This window comes from Kwoniella newhampshirensis, chromosome 13 (genome assembly GCF_039105145.1).
Source record: "Kwoniella newhampshirensis strain CBS 13917 chromosome 13, whole genome shotgun sequence".
NCBI lineage: Eukaryota > Fungi > Basidiomycota > Tremellomycetes > Tremellales > Cryptococcaceae > Kwoniella > Kwoniella newhampshirensis.
The window spans coordinates 470,381-489,440 of NC_089966.1; the positions used below are offsets into that span (position 1 = coordinate 470,381).

The 19,060-nt window shown below is 51.5% G+C and overlaps 5 protein-coding genes across 5 annotated transcripts; 3 read left to right on the plus strand and 2 right to left on the minus strand.

Moving 5' to 3' along the window:
• Positions 1 to 800: 800 nt before the first annotated feature.
• Positions 801 to 3,071, plus strand: IAR55_006142 (uncharacterized protein; the record flags this gene model as incomplete). The annotated part of the gene is made up of 3 exons (XM_066949229.1): positions 801 to 1,742; positions 1,825 to 1,908; positions 1,971 to 3,071. The coding sequence occupies 3 exons, from the start codon at positions 801 to 803 to the stop codon at positions 3,069 to 3,071; spliced, it is 2,127 nt and encodes a 708-aa protein (XP_066800237.1).
• Positions 3,072 to 3,541: 470 nt separating this feature from the next.
• IAR55_006143 (uncharacterized protein) lies at positions 3,542 to 5,182 on the minus strand (the record flags this gene model as incomplete). Its single annotated transcript, XM_066949230.1, has 3 exons — positions 3,542 to 3,637; positions 3,884 to 4,479; positions 4,777 to 5,182. 3 exons carry the CDS (start codon positions 5,180 to 5,182, stop codon positions 3,542 to 3,544), a joined length of 1,098 nt encoding a protein of 365 aa, XP_066800238.1.
• Positions 5,183 to 8,971: 3,789 nt separating this feature from the next.
• Positions 8,972 to 11,748, plus strand: IAR55_006144 (uncharacterized protein; the record flags this gene model as incomplete). The annotated part of the gene is made up of 2 exons (XM_066949231.1): positions 8,972 to 9,105; positions 9,165 to 11,748. 2 exons carry the CDS (start codon positions 8,972 to 8,974, stop codon positions 11,746 to 11,748), a joined length of 2,718 nt encoding a protein of 905 aa, XP_066800239.1.
• A 614-nt stretch (positions 11,749 to 12,362) lies between these two features.
• Positions 12,363 to 15,045, plus strand: IAR55_006145 (uncharacterized protein; the record flags this gene model as incomplete). Its single annotated transcript, XM_066949232.1, has 8 exons — positions 12,363 to 12,668; positions 12,722 to 12,841; positions 13,000 to 13,107; positions 13,180 to 13,260; positions 13,333 to 13,404; positions 13,467 to 13,547; positions 13,641 to 13,841; positions 13,906 to 15,045. 8 exons carry the CDS (start codon positions 12,363 to 12,365, stop codon positions 15,043 to 15,045), a joined length of 2,109 nt encoding a protein of 702 aa, XP_066800240.1.
• Positions 15,046 to 15,706: 661 nt separating this feature from the next.
• IAR55_006146 (uncharacterized protein) lies at positions 15,707 to 18,744 on the minus strand (the record flags this gene model as incomplete). Its single annotated transcript, XM_066949233.1, has 4 exons — positions 15,707 to 17,423; positions 17,612 to 17,727; positions 17,789 to 18,330; positions 18,426 to 18,744. 4 exons carry the CDS (start codon positions 18,742 to 18,744, stop codon positions 15,707 to 15,709), a joined length of 2,694 nt encoding a protein of 897 aa, XP_066800241.1.
• Positions 18,745 to 19,060: the final 316 nt, after the last annotated feature.

Sequence of the window (19,060 nt, forward strand, 5' to 3'; positions counted from 1 at the left end):
TGTAAGCTCTCTGCAATATTGTTGATTGCAGGCTATCATCATCTGTAATTTGTGAATTTGTTTTTGAGATGGTGGATCAACAGGTTCACCCTTCGTCGCGCTGCGGCCAAATATATATAGCGCAATCCAGCAGAGTTTCGTCTTGTATATCCCTCTCATCTCGCCCATCTCTTCTCGCTTTCTTACGTTTTCTATCTCTCAAAGACAGTACACTGATATTGGTACCTTGTCCATAGATTCTTGGATCTTCTACGTAACCCAAATATCCCTCATCCCACCTCAGACATACCATAAACGCCGACAGTCGACCTACTAGTGACAGCTAGAAGAAGACACCCATTCGATCGACAGGCAGTTCTCGCTCCAATCTTCGCAATTACACTCAACATCGTAGACAACCTCCTTTTGAGTAACCAAGAGGCAGTATCGACTAGGCAAGACGAGCGTGATTATTCAAGGTAAATTGTGCTGTCATAGCGTACTAGGCTTAGAATATCCTGTGGTGAGTGAATTATCTGTGGCGTTGCTCCCCATATGATCTCAGAACGTCATATTCATCTGCGTCTCCAGTGCTGACGGTGCTCGATAGCATACATCGCTTGGCAGCTGTCTGACTTTGTTCGCACAGACCTCCGATGTCCTACTTGCCTCAATCTCCAAGCTGTTAGTGAATCAGTCTTACCCTACTGCCTGTGTGATGAAGAGTCACTGTGTACCAAGACATCAAACTGGCTTTATGATCGAGTTCGCTGACAAGAAACATAGGTCTCACCCCGCAGAGCAGTGATAATCATCCTGAAATGGATCAAGGAAAGACCGGTTGGTCCATACCCACGGAATTGCCTTCACCCAAGCCTTTGCATCACCTGCGGTCATCGTCTCGCTCTCGCCGTGGGAGATCGGCGGACACCTTCAATACGCCTCATCACGCAAAATCTACCGGCACCGGTGCGGCTTACCGTCCGTACACATCCGCCTCTATACAAGTGCCACCGCCGTTCAACTCTTACGCATTCACCTCAAGGTACGGCGACCCAGATCCGTGGTCGAAGCATCGTGTATCCATAGACGATGTTGTTGCTCTGAGAAGACATGAACTCGAACCCCCACCCTTGGCAGAAGAAGCCATACAAGAACGACGATCCTTCGCTCTTCGACTATCCACCAAGCCATCATGGTCAGGGAAAGACAATATACTCTCTCGAGGCCCCAATCCACCCTTACCCAATGCATTACGGCCTCACAATTTAGCCCTGACAGCACCTTCATCTGATAGCAGAGCGCATACCGCCGTTCATGGCCATCAGTATGGGCTATCCGATACTTCGCGAAAGCTGGAGTCTCCCTCACTGTCGATACAGTCCACGAACCATCACTTACGTATTGGACTTCCGCCAAAAGCTGACCCTGGACCTCTTGTGTCGCATCTTGAGGCCAGCGATATCGATTCTGGTCGTCCAAATTTACCCTTGCCTCGTGCTCCGGTTGTTCCACCGCCTTTACGCGCGGAAACGTTCCCGTTGGCACTCACACAGTCGCAATCGTCCCATCGGTCGATTCCTCCAGAAGATGTACAGGGAGACCTCTCTCTCTCACCGACTGCTAGTAGTCTGAGTCAAGCGGATCAAGGAGATATGTCAACTCCAGTCGAGGAAGAATTTCTACCCAAGCCTAAGAAAAAACGGATACGGGCGTTGATGACGCATACCCAGCAAGCGGGCCTGTCTAAGTTGTGGAAAAAGGTCAGTGAACAGTTTCGTCAAGACTGGTCACTGTAATTTTGAGATCGATCCAGAGACTGACGAGAATGTGGTGTATTCCCAGACCAAATTCCCCACCGGCGGTGACAGGGAAAAATTAGGAGCTGAGATTGGCTTGACCTCCCGTCAGGTGCAAGTATGGTTTCAGGTGAGAGTCACATCCAGCTTGGGTATGAGAACAAAGCCTGACCTGTTCCTATCCTTTTTCAGAATCAACGTCAGAAAGGTCGCAAGACTCTGGTCATCAACGGTGGTATACCGGAAGGAGAAGACCCAGCAGACTACGAAGATTTGCAAAAATCGCCTCGGGCTCGACGATTATCAAAGGAGCAAGAGGAACGAATCGCAGCTTGGGCGGGTAGCTCTTCCACCGTCTCGACCATGCAGAGCTCGCTGTTTGATCCGCCATACTCAGAAGGACTTACTTACCAATCCTCCGAACGCTGTTCATCCTCGTGGAGTAGTAAAGAGAGGCAGCTCGAACATACGGAAGATCCTTGGTCTCCGGCCGCTGCGGTATACAACGGTCATCATCATTCATCTCTAGGCTATTTCCATTCGTCTCCTCCTCAACATGTCATGTATGGCTCAATTGGTACTTCCTCGCCCTTGGTAAAAGTTGATCACGATGATATTTCAATCAGCGATGGAACGTCCGTCCGAAACCGACAAGAACGAGGAAGTCGATCTGACCGTTTTTATCACCCCTATATCTCTCACTCTCACTCGCATGAGGACCGAGATTATTCATTGATTCCACAGCGATCTTCAGGAATTTTGTCGAACTGGGATCATCACTTCCCTTCCGGCATTGCACCTGCGAAATCACGTTCAGTCTCTTCACCTATCAAACCCCCTCGCTCGCTGGGTACAGTTTCGCGACCAAATTCCTTGTCTTCTTTGAAAGGTCGGCCGTCGGGGTTCTTAGAACAACGACGCAGCTTCTCCTCGACCAGTCTTCGTACTCTCAAGCTTGCACCATTATCGACCATCACATGCGAATCTCGAAGCGATTACAAGATACGGGGACATCGTCGGAGCATATCTCGATCAGAATCTCCAGGTGATACGAGGGCAAGACCGATCCATCTTCCATCGACCTTAGCACATCTGGCTCTCACCGGACCCGTTGATCACAGGATCGTCTCTGGCAAACGTAACCTGCCTTGCATTGAATTCCGTATCGGTTCTCCAAATGCGCAAAGTATGAAAAGAAAGAGGGAACGAAGTGAAGAAAATCCTTTGGAAGTCAAGACAGACGGAAGTGGATCTCGTGCAACAGCTTGTGACGGCAATTGGGGAACGGATTGAGATCGCTCTTTGCGGAGTGAGGGCGCATGCATATATATGAGGTCTTAGCATCGATTGGTATTTGGCAAACTCGAAGAACGAGAGATAGAGGGAGGTTCTTTGCGTTGATTTCGTTAAATTTATCTATTTTATCTGGATATTTTCGAGCTACATACTGTATCTGGTTTGAATAATGATTCTAGGAGTTTGAGTGTAGGTCTCTCTATTTTGTACCAATCTCTCCATCTATCTTTGGAATGATACATGCTGCACCGCTGGAATTTATGGAAGGATGGCTTGCTCGTATAAGAGAGTACAATGGATATGAAGAGACATTGCGCCAGTCGCGTCGCATTCACTACCTGTTGTGCTGCACGGTGATCTCACGAACGCTCTGTCCAATGTATCCATACAAGATTTTACATCCATCACCGCCGATACGGTCAATTCCCCCAAGGACGATGTATATATTATCGTACATGACATCGCACCTAATCATAATCGTCAACGATGCACCCGATATCGCGTCGCTCAGCTTCGTCAAGGACGAGCTTGGCGATGGACACATCTTGGATGCCCAGTCCGACCTGGTACCAAAGTCAAGTCAGCTCAGCTCGTAGGTCTCCCATTGGCTTTTGACAGCGATATTGGATCGAAGGTTTGCGGGCGGGTGAGACTGAGTATATGAATTCCGGTCCGTTCTGAGTTTGGCTTTTCGATCTGGACATCTAAAAGACCGCGGACGCAGCAAGCCAGCGATACATACGCTTCCACCCGGCTCGACACCGTCGCACGCGAAAACCATCCCGTCCTCTCACCGCACCAAGACTCACCGATTTGAACAAGATCACACCGTCTTCGCCGCTACTCTTCTGCACCACCCTTTGCCTGACCGTCTCATCACCGAACGCTTCGCCCAGCTCTACCATCTCGTCTTCTCCCACTTTCGCATCGATCAATTCGCCCGCTTCCCTCATACACGCTTCCTTCGAATCGACCACGATCCCACTCCTCCTGACCAGATCTCCGTCCACCTCGTGCATGCTGGGTTTATACGACCCTATCAGGATCACCCTCGCTCCCTCTTTCGGTATCGGTGAGGTGGGAGACGAGTTGAAGAGCGGAACAGTAGACGATGTGGTGGTGACGATGATGTCGGCTTGACCAACTAGTTCATCTAATCCGGACGAAGAGGCCGACGAGTGGGTAGCGAGCGTGATGGTCACCTCTGGGAAAAGGGCTCGAAGCTCAGCTTGGAGGGCGGTGGAGCGAGAGGTCGATGAACGGATGATGAATGTCGCACGGGAGAGGGATGGGTAGAGTCGAAGGAATAACGTGGAATGCGATAAGGCTTGTGCGCCTGTACCGAAGATGAGGAGACGGGCGGGCGGTTGCGGAGTCGGGAAAAGCGAGAGGAACAGAGCTGAGCCTGGTCGGTGATAATCGTGCAATGACAAAGACAATCAGTAAAATGTAAACGGTGATGGAGTCGGCCGAATGTGATGCCGAGCGTCCAAAGATCGGTAGGTAGAGTCACGGGTGGCCGGCTGTCCTCAGACTGGGTTCATAGGATTGCAAATCACAGTGACGGTCCTTGGCGGGATACTTTCAGAAGAGTGGACCACGAGCGACCACAACAGTATCATGCCGCCGACGAGCCGACCGACCGTCTTTCCAACGTTTCTCGATCCACTCTACGTTGCCATGCTGCCACGCTGCCACTCACCACACGCATTCCTCAACGCCGTCAATCTCCTAGCATTGATCAGAGCCTTCACCTGCCCGCTCTTCTCATCCATGACGATCGTGCTCGCTGGCAATCCCTCACTTCCACCCGCACTGGGCACCGACACGATCTTGCATGCTGTCGTCGTCGTCGTCGTCGTCGTCGTCGTCTGCGTTGTAGTATCTGACGATGTCGGAGCTCTGGACGGCATGAATAACATGGTGGAACCTTCCGATGAGATGGTTACTCGATGAGGTGTCTGGATCTGGACGGGGGAAGAAGTGGAAGGAGTGGGTCGAGAGAATGCTGTCAATACACTTGCTTGCGATGCGAGAGCCAGTTGAGGAGATAAGGTAGATAAGATTGAGTCGACGTTCGATGCCGTCAAGATACGAAGTGGGGCCATGGTGATCAAGTGGCTATCTAGGACGATGGATCACAGTTCTATGGTCGTCTGGCAGAGTGAGTAGGCATCTAGCGTAGAGAAGAGCTTGATGATATCGCAGATGATGTTTGGAGTCATGAAAGGTTTGAAAGATATCGGGTTCCTTGCTCGAAATCTCCTAGCCGCGGCTAATCGTCCCGTTATCGCTTTCAATTTCATCCAAAACCCACAGAGTGCTCGCGCGGCCGAGACCATGGTGGCAGCTCCCCCTCGTAGTCTCACTCGTGCGGATCGGGCATCATCTTCTCCCAGCTCATCGTCGTCCAGCGAACGATCAGAAGAGCTCAAGTCGCACAGATGGTTCGGGGAAGACAGACACAGCACCCAAGAGTCGGAGCGAATTTGATCAGCTGGGTGGGACGTGATTGAGTCATGATCAATAACGCGTCAATCGATTGGTCAAAATCATCCAATTCATCAATCGCTACGCCTCAGTCCAGTGTTCCTTTTACCCTGCATTTTCACGAACACGACCCATCAATAAATAATAATAAAACAATCGACTCTTCTGCATGCGCTTTCCCTTTGATGTGAGCTCATCCGAACGCGTTGTATCGCGTTTGGTTCAGAGTACGTGTCCGTGTAAGGACTCTGCATATATATAGCAACGAATCCATCCTTTTGTCTGTCTTCCTTCAAAGTCATCACTTCATCGTTTGTTCGTGTCCTCTGTCCATGTTCGTTTCCATTTCCGTTCGCTTACTTTCCCTCTCATTTTGCTTGCCCCGGCGTTGTACAGTGCGGTCGACCGCGTTCTGCTTCTTTCCTCTCTTACCTCGATCGTTGCCATGCGATGCGCGTTACTTCTTGATCACTCGCTACTCACTTCCACAAGTCAACGCAAATGGTCATGACCACACCACACTTGGGTCAAAATATGGACGATATCAGCTCCAGCCTCAGCCCACGTGATGTGTCGCCCTCGCCCATGTGTTGAATGAGACGTTTTTGTCTACGACAGACGATCGATCCCGCTCTAGGACCGATTAGCCCGACCTCGACGCGAATCGTCCGACAGACGATCACTCATAGAGAGAAACATCTTGCCTTCCCGCTCTCATACTCTATCGCCGCAGATGTCTAGTTCTCATCACGATGATCGTCCCGGATTGTCGACGGCCGTTCCGGCCGGCTGGAGCCGGCTCTTGACAACTCCCACCACCCAGTCCTACACTGGCACTGACTGTACTTGCCAGCTGCCAGGTACCATACAGGTAACTTACTGTGCTTCGCAATATGATTTCGACATGACCAAAGAAAGGGCTTCCCGGGGGCGCTGTGGTGCTTCTATCGTCAGACGCGTTACCCCGCGTTGACCGGATCAACGGGGCCGAGGATTACTCGATATGGCAATCGGACAGAAGCGTGACGCGAACAAAGTTCGCCGGGTTTTACATTAACATAATGATCAAAATCGAATCAATCGACGCGTTGCGAGCGAATCACACAATCAGTCAGGATCTCTCTCCACCTCGGGGAAGGCCTCGTCGCCACTACTCATTATCTTCAGTCGATTCTCAAGGCTGGAAGAAGCTGGCATTATGGCTAGACGTTACCTACCAAATGGTCTCGGTCTGCGAGGGTCCGGTCTCCACGACAGAGGATAAAAGACGTGACACAGCAATTTTCATGGCCGGGAACCAAGGTCCCCGCGCGTCTTGTGTGTGTGTGTGTTTGCCCCTTTGCCCGTCGAGAGAACGATGTGTGTGGTATTTGTGTGGTGTGGGTCTGCTTGTGTCTCGTGTGCATAAGCATGTGTGCGGTGTGCCGCGACTTGCATGTCCCACCCTCCGGAATGCAGAGTGCATCCCGTTGAGACAAGGATGAGCCGGGAGAGTGGAAGGGGGGGGGGGGAGTCCACGGGAATTCGGGGAAAATCAAGACGAGGGTCAAAAATAAAAAATCAAATTCACGCGGGGCAAAATCCTGGAAGAAAATCAAAACGCTTTGCCTAGAATTCAGATTCGTCGTAAGGATGATCGAATGTTGAAATCTATTTACCTGCACCACCACCATCTTGTATTCTCTTCCTTCGATCGTCATTTGCACATCTCCCTTCCCAACTCTTGCACCTTTATCGCAACGGGTGAGAGACCTTGTGTCCACCACTCCACGTACAAAGGGTGTCCGTAGAAGCAAGCAATCAGTCAGGAATCAACCAATCAATCAATCAATCAATCGGAACAAAACCAGGAAACCCAAGAGTCTAGCTTTTTATTTTTTGTATTTTTTTTTGCTTTTTGTACTCCTTGCACCTTTTTGTATTTGGTCCCTGTAATCTCCCTTTGAGCATCAACCTTGCTTCCTTGAACTTGTCACACGGCACAACCACAGAGTCATCTCATCACGATCCCACATCTGGCCTGTTCTGGGTCCACCGCCCGTCTCCTTCCTCTTGCTTGCTACCTTTTTGAGCCTCTGCCGATCGGAAAGCTTCAAGGGAGAAGGACAAGGAATAGCTGGTCCAGAAAGGATAAGGGATCTGTTCCGACTTGGCCATTTTTACCCTCGAAATCTCATTCCACCTCACACCCACACAAGCCTCAATCCAACCTCCATCCACCACTCGGACCAAAATTGCTTTTGCTCGCTTTGCCCCTTCCCAAGCCTTCCACCATCATTGCGAGTCTAGGCGTCGATCTGTACCTCACTACTCCCACCGCCTGATCATACACATCCTTCCGAAGGAAAAGGAAAGCCAAAAGCAAGCCCGGGAACTGTATCACTACGACCAAAAGGTTCGGAGGGAAGCGAGCAGGAGAGCATAAGGTGGGTTTTGGGAATGCTATCATTTCGACGCTAGCTATCTTTTCATTTACTTGTTCCATACATCAGACCCCCACCGATAACCATCGTATCTCTGTTATTGCTGTACTTTGCTCCTCTTCATTACATCTCTCCATGTTGTGCGCATCGCTCGTCATATATAAATAACAGCTCCTCAATTCACTCTCGAGGTTATTGTAAAGAACGTCCCGGTTGACGGCATTACGGCCTTTCCCGCAGAAAGACATTGTGGGCATAGACACCCCCATTCGACCCCTTCCTCCCTGCATTCCACCAATTGCTACCTTTGCGACGAAGCGCTCTCAGCGAACAGTCTCTTCTCTGCATTAGTCCCGATTGTCGACACCTCGGAGTAGTTGTGTGTTCACGCTATCGCTCATCTCGGCGTCCTCTCCATACCACTCCACATATCAACTCAACCGTCGAGCTAGCCTCGATCTGTACGACAACACCATCGGACCCAATCTCATTGATCCTGAGGATCAGCTAGAGAAAAGCGAGATCAAGTAGAGCGACAGTGGGTTTTCATCATAGGAAACGTGAGTGATTCCATCTCTTTGACCCTCGTTTCTCTGCATCTCATCCCAAACGTTCCGATCCGAACCATGTCTCAACCTGCCCCGTGGGATCGAGAGTGGACATCACTTGACCCGCATATACATCTCGCTCCTCTCAAGAGTGCAAATGATGGGAAACTGTATCTACAGATCAGTGCATCCCACTGCTGTCTCAGGTCGCCATCTCTTTCCTTCCCTGCAATTTGCACTTTTTGCTTCATTGTGAAGCTTGTAACCGTCTCCCACATTCGTCGTGGTCACCTGTCATCGATCTTCTGCTGAGAAACATCGCATCTTACCGTGTGCTAATCGACTCATTATGTTACCAGTTCATCCTCTGTTCTACGTCGATCCGTCGTACATACATCATACCCCTTATTTCAGCCACCTTATTCTTCAACCTGCAATGGCAGGACCGGTCATATACGAGACAGCACCTCAACACACCAGTGCCATGCCTTCTCACGGCCAGGAATTGATGACCGACTGGACGCCGACGTTAGGCAGTTTCGGAGCGGGGCTGAGGCGGGAAAAGGAAAGGTGTGTATAGCGCCCTGTAGCCGACCAGATACCATTGATTTGGCTGACCTAAACCACAGTCTAATGAACGACAGTCGCAGTGTCGCTTCGCCAACCTACTCTCATCTCTCGCCGTCCGAATCGAATGGGCATTCGTCACCTTACTCTCACGGTCAGACGATCGTACTCAATGCACCAACTCCGTCATACCACATCCCCTACCCAACTTTATCAGGAAGTCACCTCCAGCCTATGGCCACTCAACATTCTCCACGACATTCTCCCTTAGCGCAAGGGCAGACATATTACCCCACCTCTAATGGCGAATACGAAGTCTATCAGACACCCTCTCGCTCCGGTCACTCAAACGATAAAGCCTCTCTCAGTCCCCATAGCGATCAGACTTTTGGCGCACAAACGAACGGATATGACGGAGCTCCACCTCTGCTGACGACCACCACTTTGTCGAGATCTTACGATTCAACTATCCCGTCGTACTACCCACCAATTGATGGGCGATCGACATGGACGCAAGCGACACCAGACAAAGAGGCTGCTGGGCAAAAGAGGAAAAGGGAGAAAGTGCAGAAAGATACCCCAACTTCTGGCAAAGCTCTCAAGACTCCTAAAAGAGCGAAGCAACAACAAGAGGAAGGCAGTGGTCGTGCCTCGAAGCGGGTCAGGATGGAGGAGTCTGCTCGGCCACCTCGTCTCCAGCTGCCCACTCCGCCATCGACAGGTCGAGATATCTCACCTGCCAACTTACCGCCTCACCTACGAGTACCTGTGATGGCCGAAGAGACCATGACTCCAATCGACGAAGCCCCCGAGATCGCTGCTGAGCAGTCGGTTAGACGAGGGCTTGTGATCACTCGTCATCAAGAAGAAGGTCGCAAGCTCGGACTACTAGGTGTCAGCCAAGGCGCACTGGAAACGGTGAAGTCACCGGAGGATGTCCATCTGTCACCGAGGACCACCACCATTCCAGCGATAACGACAGACGAGTCTGGGTTGGCTACACTCGCGACCAACGAAGTGCTCGAAAGTGAGGTTGCATGGTTCGAAAACAGCACTCGGGTACATTCACCGCCTTCCTCTCCAGATCTCGTCACCATACAAACTCCCACCATGAATAACGACCTCGCCGTTCCCGATGAAGATTCGGATGCTCCTGAGGTAAGAGCTCACAAGATCACAAAGCGTCTGCAGGCTTTCTCCGAACACACGATCAAGGAAGAATCGCCACTGGTCAGCACACGTATAGATTTGTTTGGTCGGGTCGCGGTGCGCAAAGATACGGCCATCAAGTTCTTAGGATTGGACGGAACCACAAGATTGGTGGAGGAGACAAAAGCGGACAACGAAGACGTGTGGAGTGAGAGGCCTGTTGCAAGCAGCTCCAAGTCAGTCTTGAAGCCACTGTGGCCGGATGCGGAAGCGCCATGGGCGCTTGCTGGTGGCAGCAGGAAAGAGAGAATGAGGAGGGAGGAGACGGAGAAAGCAGCTTTGCTAAGACGTTATCTTGAGACAAGGAGTGACGACAGTTCGGATGAGGAGGTGCTTACATCTGCGTATCCGGTATATGGTAAGGGCAAGGGCAAAAGTGTCACCCGACTCCTCTCTTCCTCCTCCAGCGAAACATCGGACAGTCGTCGTCGCCCTCGAGCTGTCAGCCCCGACAGCGCCGATACGAACGCTCGCTCAGCGCTGCTCCTCAGTCTGCGCAACCGAGTCGTTCCCTTTCTCCCAGCCGGTGTGGTCGCCTGTGTCTGTGGGGCTTCTTCAACAAACGGCATGGGCTCTATGATATCTTGCGCATCTTGCAAGACTTGGCATCACCTTATGTGCTGTGGAATCGAGGATGAGTCGAAGATCGGGCCGAATTGGTGGTGTTCCCAATGTGACGTTGACGCAAGATCAATGCGAACACCAGCACACTCGACACCCCGATCGTACACTCAAGCCGATCCTCGATCATCTGCGGTCAAGAGTGACATTGGGCATATTGCGCTTGCGCCGTCTCCGATGTTCGTGACCGGCGCTCATATGTCCAGCACACGAACACCGGTTGGGCGTATGATGGGATCGCCTCAAAGGCCTCAGCGAGCGAGAATGCTTTCATACGGCAGCAACGATATGTGGCAGTTCACCGAAGATGGCGCGCCACCGTCTACCCCAGCGCCCGTCATGCATGATCGCTACTCTACGCCTCGCATTGATGATGCTCCCTTCGACGTCACTTCCACTCCATCTCGACACCTTGACTTCAACTTTGGTCAACCGTCACTCTTCTCCCTCACGCCACTTGGTGGTCGGTCTCGTGTGCCGTCGACTATGCTCATTGACGGCACGCCTCTGCGAGGGATGATGCGAAACATCAGCGGACCGGGTGGACCCCTCGAACCGATGTCCGTACCATCTAGAGCCGACTTCTTCAAGGAACTGAACAAGGGTTCGAGTACTGGGCCTCTTTCAGCGGGTGCTGGAGATGTACACACACCTGTCTCGCCGAGATGGCCACATGGCTTGTTGGGAGCTCACAACCTCAGTCCGTCACCTTTCGGACACAAAAGGCAATTGAGCGGGAACAAGATGAGCAGTATGAGGTCAAGTTCGAGGAGTGGTCTGGGTCTGGGTATGACCGAGGAGAAGGACGAGGAGTAAGCGGTAGCAGCAGCTACACGCCACGACACAGCATCAGTTTCAGTCACCTGTATTCAGCATTTAGATCTTCCATTCCTCTTCCACAACAGCATCATCAATCAAATCATCAATACGAAGAAAGCAAGGGAAGAAGAACCGATTAGATAAGGGATACAATGACGTCAAACGAAATGACACGAAGTACCTTTGTTTTGTGTCATATATATGCGATGCATACATGAACAGTATGTTATGTGGTGCACATGGGTTCTCACACAAGTCTCTTGAACATCATCCAGTTCTATACATGATCGTTTCTCCACCGAAGTGCTCTAGAAATGATCGAACTGATGAGACGAGATCGGTTCCCGCTGACCCGCGTTTTCCAGTGTGATTTCTTATTTGATCCAGTGTTACTCCTTTCTTCAACCTCTTCTCAAATTTTACTCTCGTTGCACATTGTCGTGTGTTCACCTGCCTCAAAGAACTGAGGTCTCAATGCTGTGATTCGATATAATGCAGCACTATCCGTCTCCTTGATAGGATGATGCGATAAGATACGAGACGAGACGATACGATACGTGTCAAGTTGATCCATAACCAACGGACCACGGACCGACATCCCCGCTCGCGCGATGTTGATTGGCCTTCTCCTCCTCTTGATTCTGTTTCTCGTCGAATCGCCAGACCTCACCTCCCGATGCGAATGCGAATGTACTTGTGGGAGAAAGTACCGTATCTCGGGAGAGTATCGACGCGAGCGACAAGGACTCGATGAGTCTTGTGTCGGTGGTGTTTCAGGTGAAGACAAGGATGAGCAGGGGCAAGGACAAGAGCTAGGACTTGTTGATGGTGGTGAGGACGAGGAGAATGACTGGGATCAGAGTCAGGATCAGAAGCGGAGTCAATCGACAGATTGGGAAGATGCAAGTGCACCAGTCGTGAGCAATCCTCGTGAGGACCGAATCTGATGAAGGGACTTGTTGGAATACAGTCGAGTCATCCGGACGAGAACGTACATGTACATGAGGCAGAGGACCAAAAGAGTTACTGGCAGGGTCGACCTCTGCCACCTCACTTTGATTGTGCGGATCCGGACACCTCGAGTACTGCTGTGCGTGAAAGTGTCCCATACCATTCGATATAAGCGTAAGGTTCACTCTGCTGATCGATGTCCGCCCGCTTTTCCAACTTACCTCCTTGTACATTCGGTTGCTTACGCGACCGCCATTACCCACTTTCTCACCATTCCCGTTTCGCTTGCTCATACAGTGGAAAACATCCAATCTCACCCTCGGTAGAAACAAGAAGAACAAGGACGGGAGTCGTTGGTGTGCTCCTTGTTCCAAAAAGTTTGGTACAGCAATGGCATTGAATCAGGTATGAGCTCTCAAGTTTCCCTGGTAATGGAGCTCGGACGACAGCTCACTTTGTTCTGCTTCGTTGCTCTAGCACAACGCGGTCGTCCACGCCAGTAATTCGTCTCCGATAGGTCCCATCATCCGTCCAGGGAGTCGAGTCTCGAGTACCGAGGTAAGCTACAATGCTACAGTCCGACTTGATCCTCTTTCTCGAGGCTGACTATGTTCGTCACCTCACGCTCAGGACTCCAATCCTTCCGTCGTCATGTGTGAAGTCTGCAGTGAAGAGTACAGTTCAAATTATGCTCTCAGAAAGGTGTGTGACACCCCTTCTGTCACGAGTACGGCCCCCGACGCTGACGATATTACATATGCCAGCATAAGACCGACAAACACCCCTGGTCATTGCTATGCGCTGGTTGTCTCATCACTTTTGCACATGCCCAAGATGCCCGAGATGTATGTCTTTCCTCGTCCCTCTTCCACCTGACTGATCCGTCACTTATTGACCTTTGTGTCCTCCCCCTTCCCGCTCGACCCCTTCCCTTACAGCACTACGAGCTCGTTCACGGTACTACCAATATCAACTTCCGTCGCACCCAGCGAATGTTGGATACGCTCACGGGCACGACCTCATCCCCTTCCTTGCTTCAAGATCCTCCTACCGTCACATACAGGAGTCATGTCGTCCAATCCCACTTCGAATGTTTGGAATGTGGTATGATATTCGGACAACCTTCAGACTTGGCCGCCGTGAGTGATTCACCAGTGGACGTAAAGGCTGAGTGGAAGCTCATGGTTCTCATGTTCTATCTAGCACGTCTCTTCCCTTTTCTCGCACGGCGGAGCCGATCTTACATCCGAGGATTTCCCTCCGCTCATACCTGGATTCGGGCCGACTAAAAGTCCACAGCTGTACACCAACACCCATGGTGTTCTCGAACAGTCACCGACCGCCTGGGACACTTCGATGCCGAGTTTTATCCTCGGCGAGAGACTTTCGCCCGCGGAGCAAGAAGCGGTCCCTGCCGCTACTTTGACACCGGATCTCACAGGCGATGCGAGTGGTAGACAGGATATTGTTGGGGCTGGAACCGACGAAAACTCGGGGAAGGCGGAAGTCCCTGCAGTCATGGCAAAACGGACAGAGTTCTCGATTGATACAGTCAGCAGCGAGACGATGAGCTCCAAGACCTCAGACGGAGTGTCGGAGACGGCTCCGCAACCTTCTGGGACCCCTGACGACCCTATCGTATCATCATCCTCGGCTGACAACGATGCTTCATCCGTTGTGCCGACTTCCAAGCTGCAGGATACCAACCCCCAGCCTGCTACCGACAACGAGGTCACCACCTTCACTGTGTCTGCTTCGTCGGGATCTGCGACGTACCGACCTCACATCGAACTTGTACCTCTTCGCGTCAAGTCACCGTATGTCCGAGCGGCAATTTCGACCCACTCGGCCCAACCAAGACTCGACACCCATACTTCCCCGACTGCTGTGATGGAAAAGGAAGTCACGACCGGGTCCAACGGAGACGCACTTGCTTCGGACCCGGTCAGAATAGACGCCATCGAATATCAAATTCCTTCTTTCGCGTTGCCCGCCCGCAGCCCTGTCAAAGCCAAGTTTGGAAGCAGCTCGACTGGCAAAGCTCAGCCTCGACAGCGGCTCTCGATCGCTTCCTGTCCGGCGGAAGATGAAGGTGAACATCCACCTGAACCTCTTACTCTGGCGGACAATGATGCGGCCGAGGAACAAGAGAAGGATGAATGGGCGGATTCAGAAGAAATATACAGGCTGACTTGGTCCGCACCGAAACGACCTATCATGTCGTTGGATCTTACAGCACCTGAAAATGGGAATCGACCTCTATCGAAATTTGCAAGGAGAAGCGAGATCGAAATCTCAATGGAGGAGGGAGAGGAAACGGAGGAAAGAAGAAGACTTCACTGACTCCTTCTCAAGCGGATTCATTCTCATCTCAACAACAAAAAGGTAGACAGAAAAGGAATTCTTCTTATCGACAAGAAGAATCAAACAAGGATGGACCTCTTCAACCTGTTTTCGATGATGGGTGGACCACTATCCAGCCGGGCATCAATGGGACGTATGGAGCCAGTGCGAGTGCGAGGAGCGGAAGAGGTGGGAGACCGGTGAAGGAGCTTTTACCGTGGGATATCAGTCGAATGGAAGCGGAAGAGAGGAATAGGAGATTGTTGAGTGCAGGCGAAGATGATCCGTACGGGGGATGGTAGATCCTGACAGAAACCACACTCACACACATACCAACGAACAAACATACAAGGAGGTGGATGGGTGCCACTTCAAAACACACCATCGGTGTTCATGCTGATAACAACAACCCCATGTCCATATAACAACCCCATGTCCATGTAACATAGAATTGGAGCAACACATGCATTTTCTTTCACGACATCAATTGCAAGACGCAACGATCATCATGCTTTCATCCATCTGAATCTTCCGGTTTATACATACATCTCTTCAAGATGAGCCTCATGTACAAGAGATACCACTCCTCCTCCTCCTCCCCCTCCTCCTCCTTCTCGTTTCTCGCATTTCTAGTCATTGCGTCCTCCCATTGTCCCTACCACTACTGGTTGCCATGTCCATTCTCCAGATTAGGACTCGGTCTCGCTTCTGATGCAGCCAAGCTCAACAAGTCCAAATGCCTTGGCCAGCCACTGTTCTGCGCTCCGACTCGTGTGTGCTGCGTGATCGAGCCCGACGGTGATCCGAGAGAGATCGGGTTGTTTGGTTGATTGATCAGTTCCGACATGGGCATGGGCCCGCCCCCCTGTTGGGACACGGCGTTCGGATGGAGATGGTGTTCAAGTGGGTCGAGCTGCATGGTTCGACGTGTGGGAGAATGGGAGTACGGAGGCGGTCCCCCATGGATATGTTGTGGGAACGAAGATATCGGTTGACCCAAGCTCATAGAAGGGGGAACCGACTGCCAATCCACATGCTGAGCGGGACGGTCTGTACCGTGGTAAGACAGAGGACTTGACCATCGTGCTGGAACCGTTGTCGTTGCTGGAGCGACGTACGGTATATCTATACCTATCATTGGGTTTTGCATCCCAACAGGTGGCGGTGGCGGTCGCCAGAAGACACGAGTATCTTTCATCCCATCTACTGCGACCTCCTGAGTGGAGACCTCAACAGCGTGCAGTGGTACGTGCGACCGAGCCCGTCGAGGTGAAACGCCTGTAACACGCTGATGATCTGGACGGTCATTGGACACAGAGAAGGAGTTGTGTCTGGGTGCCCGAACAATGTTCGCTTTGGGAGGAGGTTTCTTTCTTCTTCGACCCAAGCTGTCGTCACTACCGTCTGGAGTCGAATTTCGGGACGAGATGCTCTGTTGTGGGGAAGATTGGGATCGTATAGAGTTTCGAGCTTTTTCGGAAGGTTCATCTAAGAAGAGCAATGCCATTGGCTTGGAGCCATCGGTCGAGAAAGTACCGCCAGGTCCTGGCAGCGGAACGCTGGAACCAAAGGCTTGTGGTGATGCACGTTCGCTTTGGAGAACCTGAGGTGGGAGGGAAGAGAGGTACTGGTTCGTGTCGGGGATTTCACTGTAGACTGGACGAGAAGGAAAGGGGAATCTAGCAGGGACTGCAGGTGAGATGGAAGGTGCCGAAGACAGAGGAGTGAGAGACGAGTCCAGATCGAAATCCTTGTCTTCACCTCCATCATTGGAGGACCAATCTCCGACAGTATCACCGTCGGAATCGACTTCTTTCACTCGTTCGCTTTGGGGGTGGTACTTTTCCTCAGCAACTTTGGGTATTTTGAGCCTCACGACAAGTCTTGTAGACTGAGGTTGCAGCTCGTTTTCTCCTCCGTCAGCGTCGACATGCTTCTTCTTTCTTCCCTTCTTGATCTTCGGTTGTCCCTCTTCCTCGCCAGCAACACCGTCCACGTCGTCCGCATTCTTGCGTTTCCGCTTGACACCCTTCTTTCCACCTCGACCAGGTTTGCCCTTCTTCGACTCAACGATACTCACTTCCTCAGGCAGATCAGGCGAGACGATGTCTTTGTCTTGATCCACTATCCTGACCAGATCGAATGGTATTCCCACTTTGTCTTCGACAGCCTTCTCTAACCAGTCCTGCACTGTCATTATCTCGTTCGCACCGCTGTCAACCATGATGTGCTTGAGAGATTTCTGGCGATTACCCGTTTTGGGACCTAGCAGATGCGCCAGGTTTCGTTTTCGTATGCAGGCGGAACAGTTACAACAGTCTTTGCAGAGAGGGCAGATGAAAGAGCGAGATTCGACGTCAAAGTCAAAGTAATTGTACCTATGAAGCGGCAATGAAAGGAAAGGCAGGGATGATCTCGCAGTCAGCAGGAGTTCAGCGACTGGAGATAGACCTAGTGACTCTTGTGAAAGGATGGCTAAGGAAGAGACAAGAAAGGACGAAGTCGTTGTGGGTTGCCAGGATCGAGGAAAGAGTCTGGTGCACACAGCTGAATAAGGCTTACTCACCGCTTGCAACAGGTCTCGCAGAAGCTGGCACGACACATGGGTTTGATGTTCCTGCACTTCATCTTCGGCTTCTCCGATTTCCGTCGACATTGGTGACACGAATCGCCCGGGATAAGCTGATACCACTCGTCAACGTCACTCACTACACCTGGGGACAAGAAGGCATGTGTGACTTACTGAGTAGGCTGAGACGTCGTCCGGGTTGGGTCCAGCGACCAAGCCTCTCGTATCGCCCTCAATCATACGATTCCACTTCTTCATTTCGCTTCTCAGCTCTCTTGTCAACCCTCTCCACTTTCTCCATCTGAAATCCATGCCCACGCCTCCCACTTCTGCTTGTTCACCCTCTGCCAGCTCTCCACCACGTCCGAAACCAAATCTCCATCTTCGTTCTTCTCCTTCCCTCCAACTCGACCGATCCTGATATTCCCCCTCCGCTATCCGTCTCTTCAACTTTCTATCACTTGGCATCTCCACACATGCCATAGAGTATGTTTGTCCAGGAGGAGGCAGGGATAAGATGTAACCTGATCGATCAAAGATGGGTTGATCTGGAGCGGCTTTCCGTCTTCTGACCGATGAACCTGGTCGAGCTTTTGAAGGTCCAGCTACGGCCGATGACGAGGAAGTCGCATTGAGCAGATTGGTGGAGGGTGTTATGCCGAGGGAGTCCAGAAGTCGCTGATTTTCTTGTATACGCTGTCGTCGCTCTTCTTCGTCTACATGGTAGAATGGTACCGCATAAAAATCATTTTACGTCAGCCTGCGATTACACCTCGTTGTATCAGGGACGTCGACCAGAGGCTGCACATACAGTTGTGTCCCTCTCCTTCCTCTTCCGTTGAAGATCCTCCGTCTCCATCATGCTCATGACCGCCCTCATGATGTCCTCCGGAAACGACTACGTTTGCCGGTCGTTCAGTCTGTCCTGCCACTTGGTCCACGAATTGATCCTTTCCATCAATGGGCCTCGTGCCCGAGGGTCCGGCTGACCTGTCCTGAGCTATAGCCTCTGGAGAGACCACTGAGCAGGGAGGGGGGGTCGGTAACTTGGTCGATGACGACAGAGGTTGACTGTCTTCTGCTGAAAGAGGACCGGGGATCGGTATCACCGTCGAGGTGGAGGAGGTCATATTGTCATCGGCGTCGTAGCTCTCCTCTCTGTCCCAAGCATGAGAGAGTGCAGGACAGGTGGCGAGTAGGGGTAGCTCTGAGATGGACCGTAGTCTGGAGGGGTCGTTCTGGACTGACAGGTGTACTTGAAAGAAGACAAAGGGTTGGAATCGTAATTACCCAAGCCTGAAAGGCAACAACTGAAACGTATCAGACTTATTTACGTAACGCGCAGAAACGACCTGACCTCCACTTTTGTCGTCCACCGTTCGTTCACCCACCTCTGTTGACACGCATCCTTCCTTCCTTGTCTTTCATTTCGTATATCGAGACAAC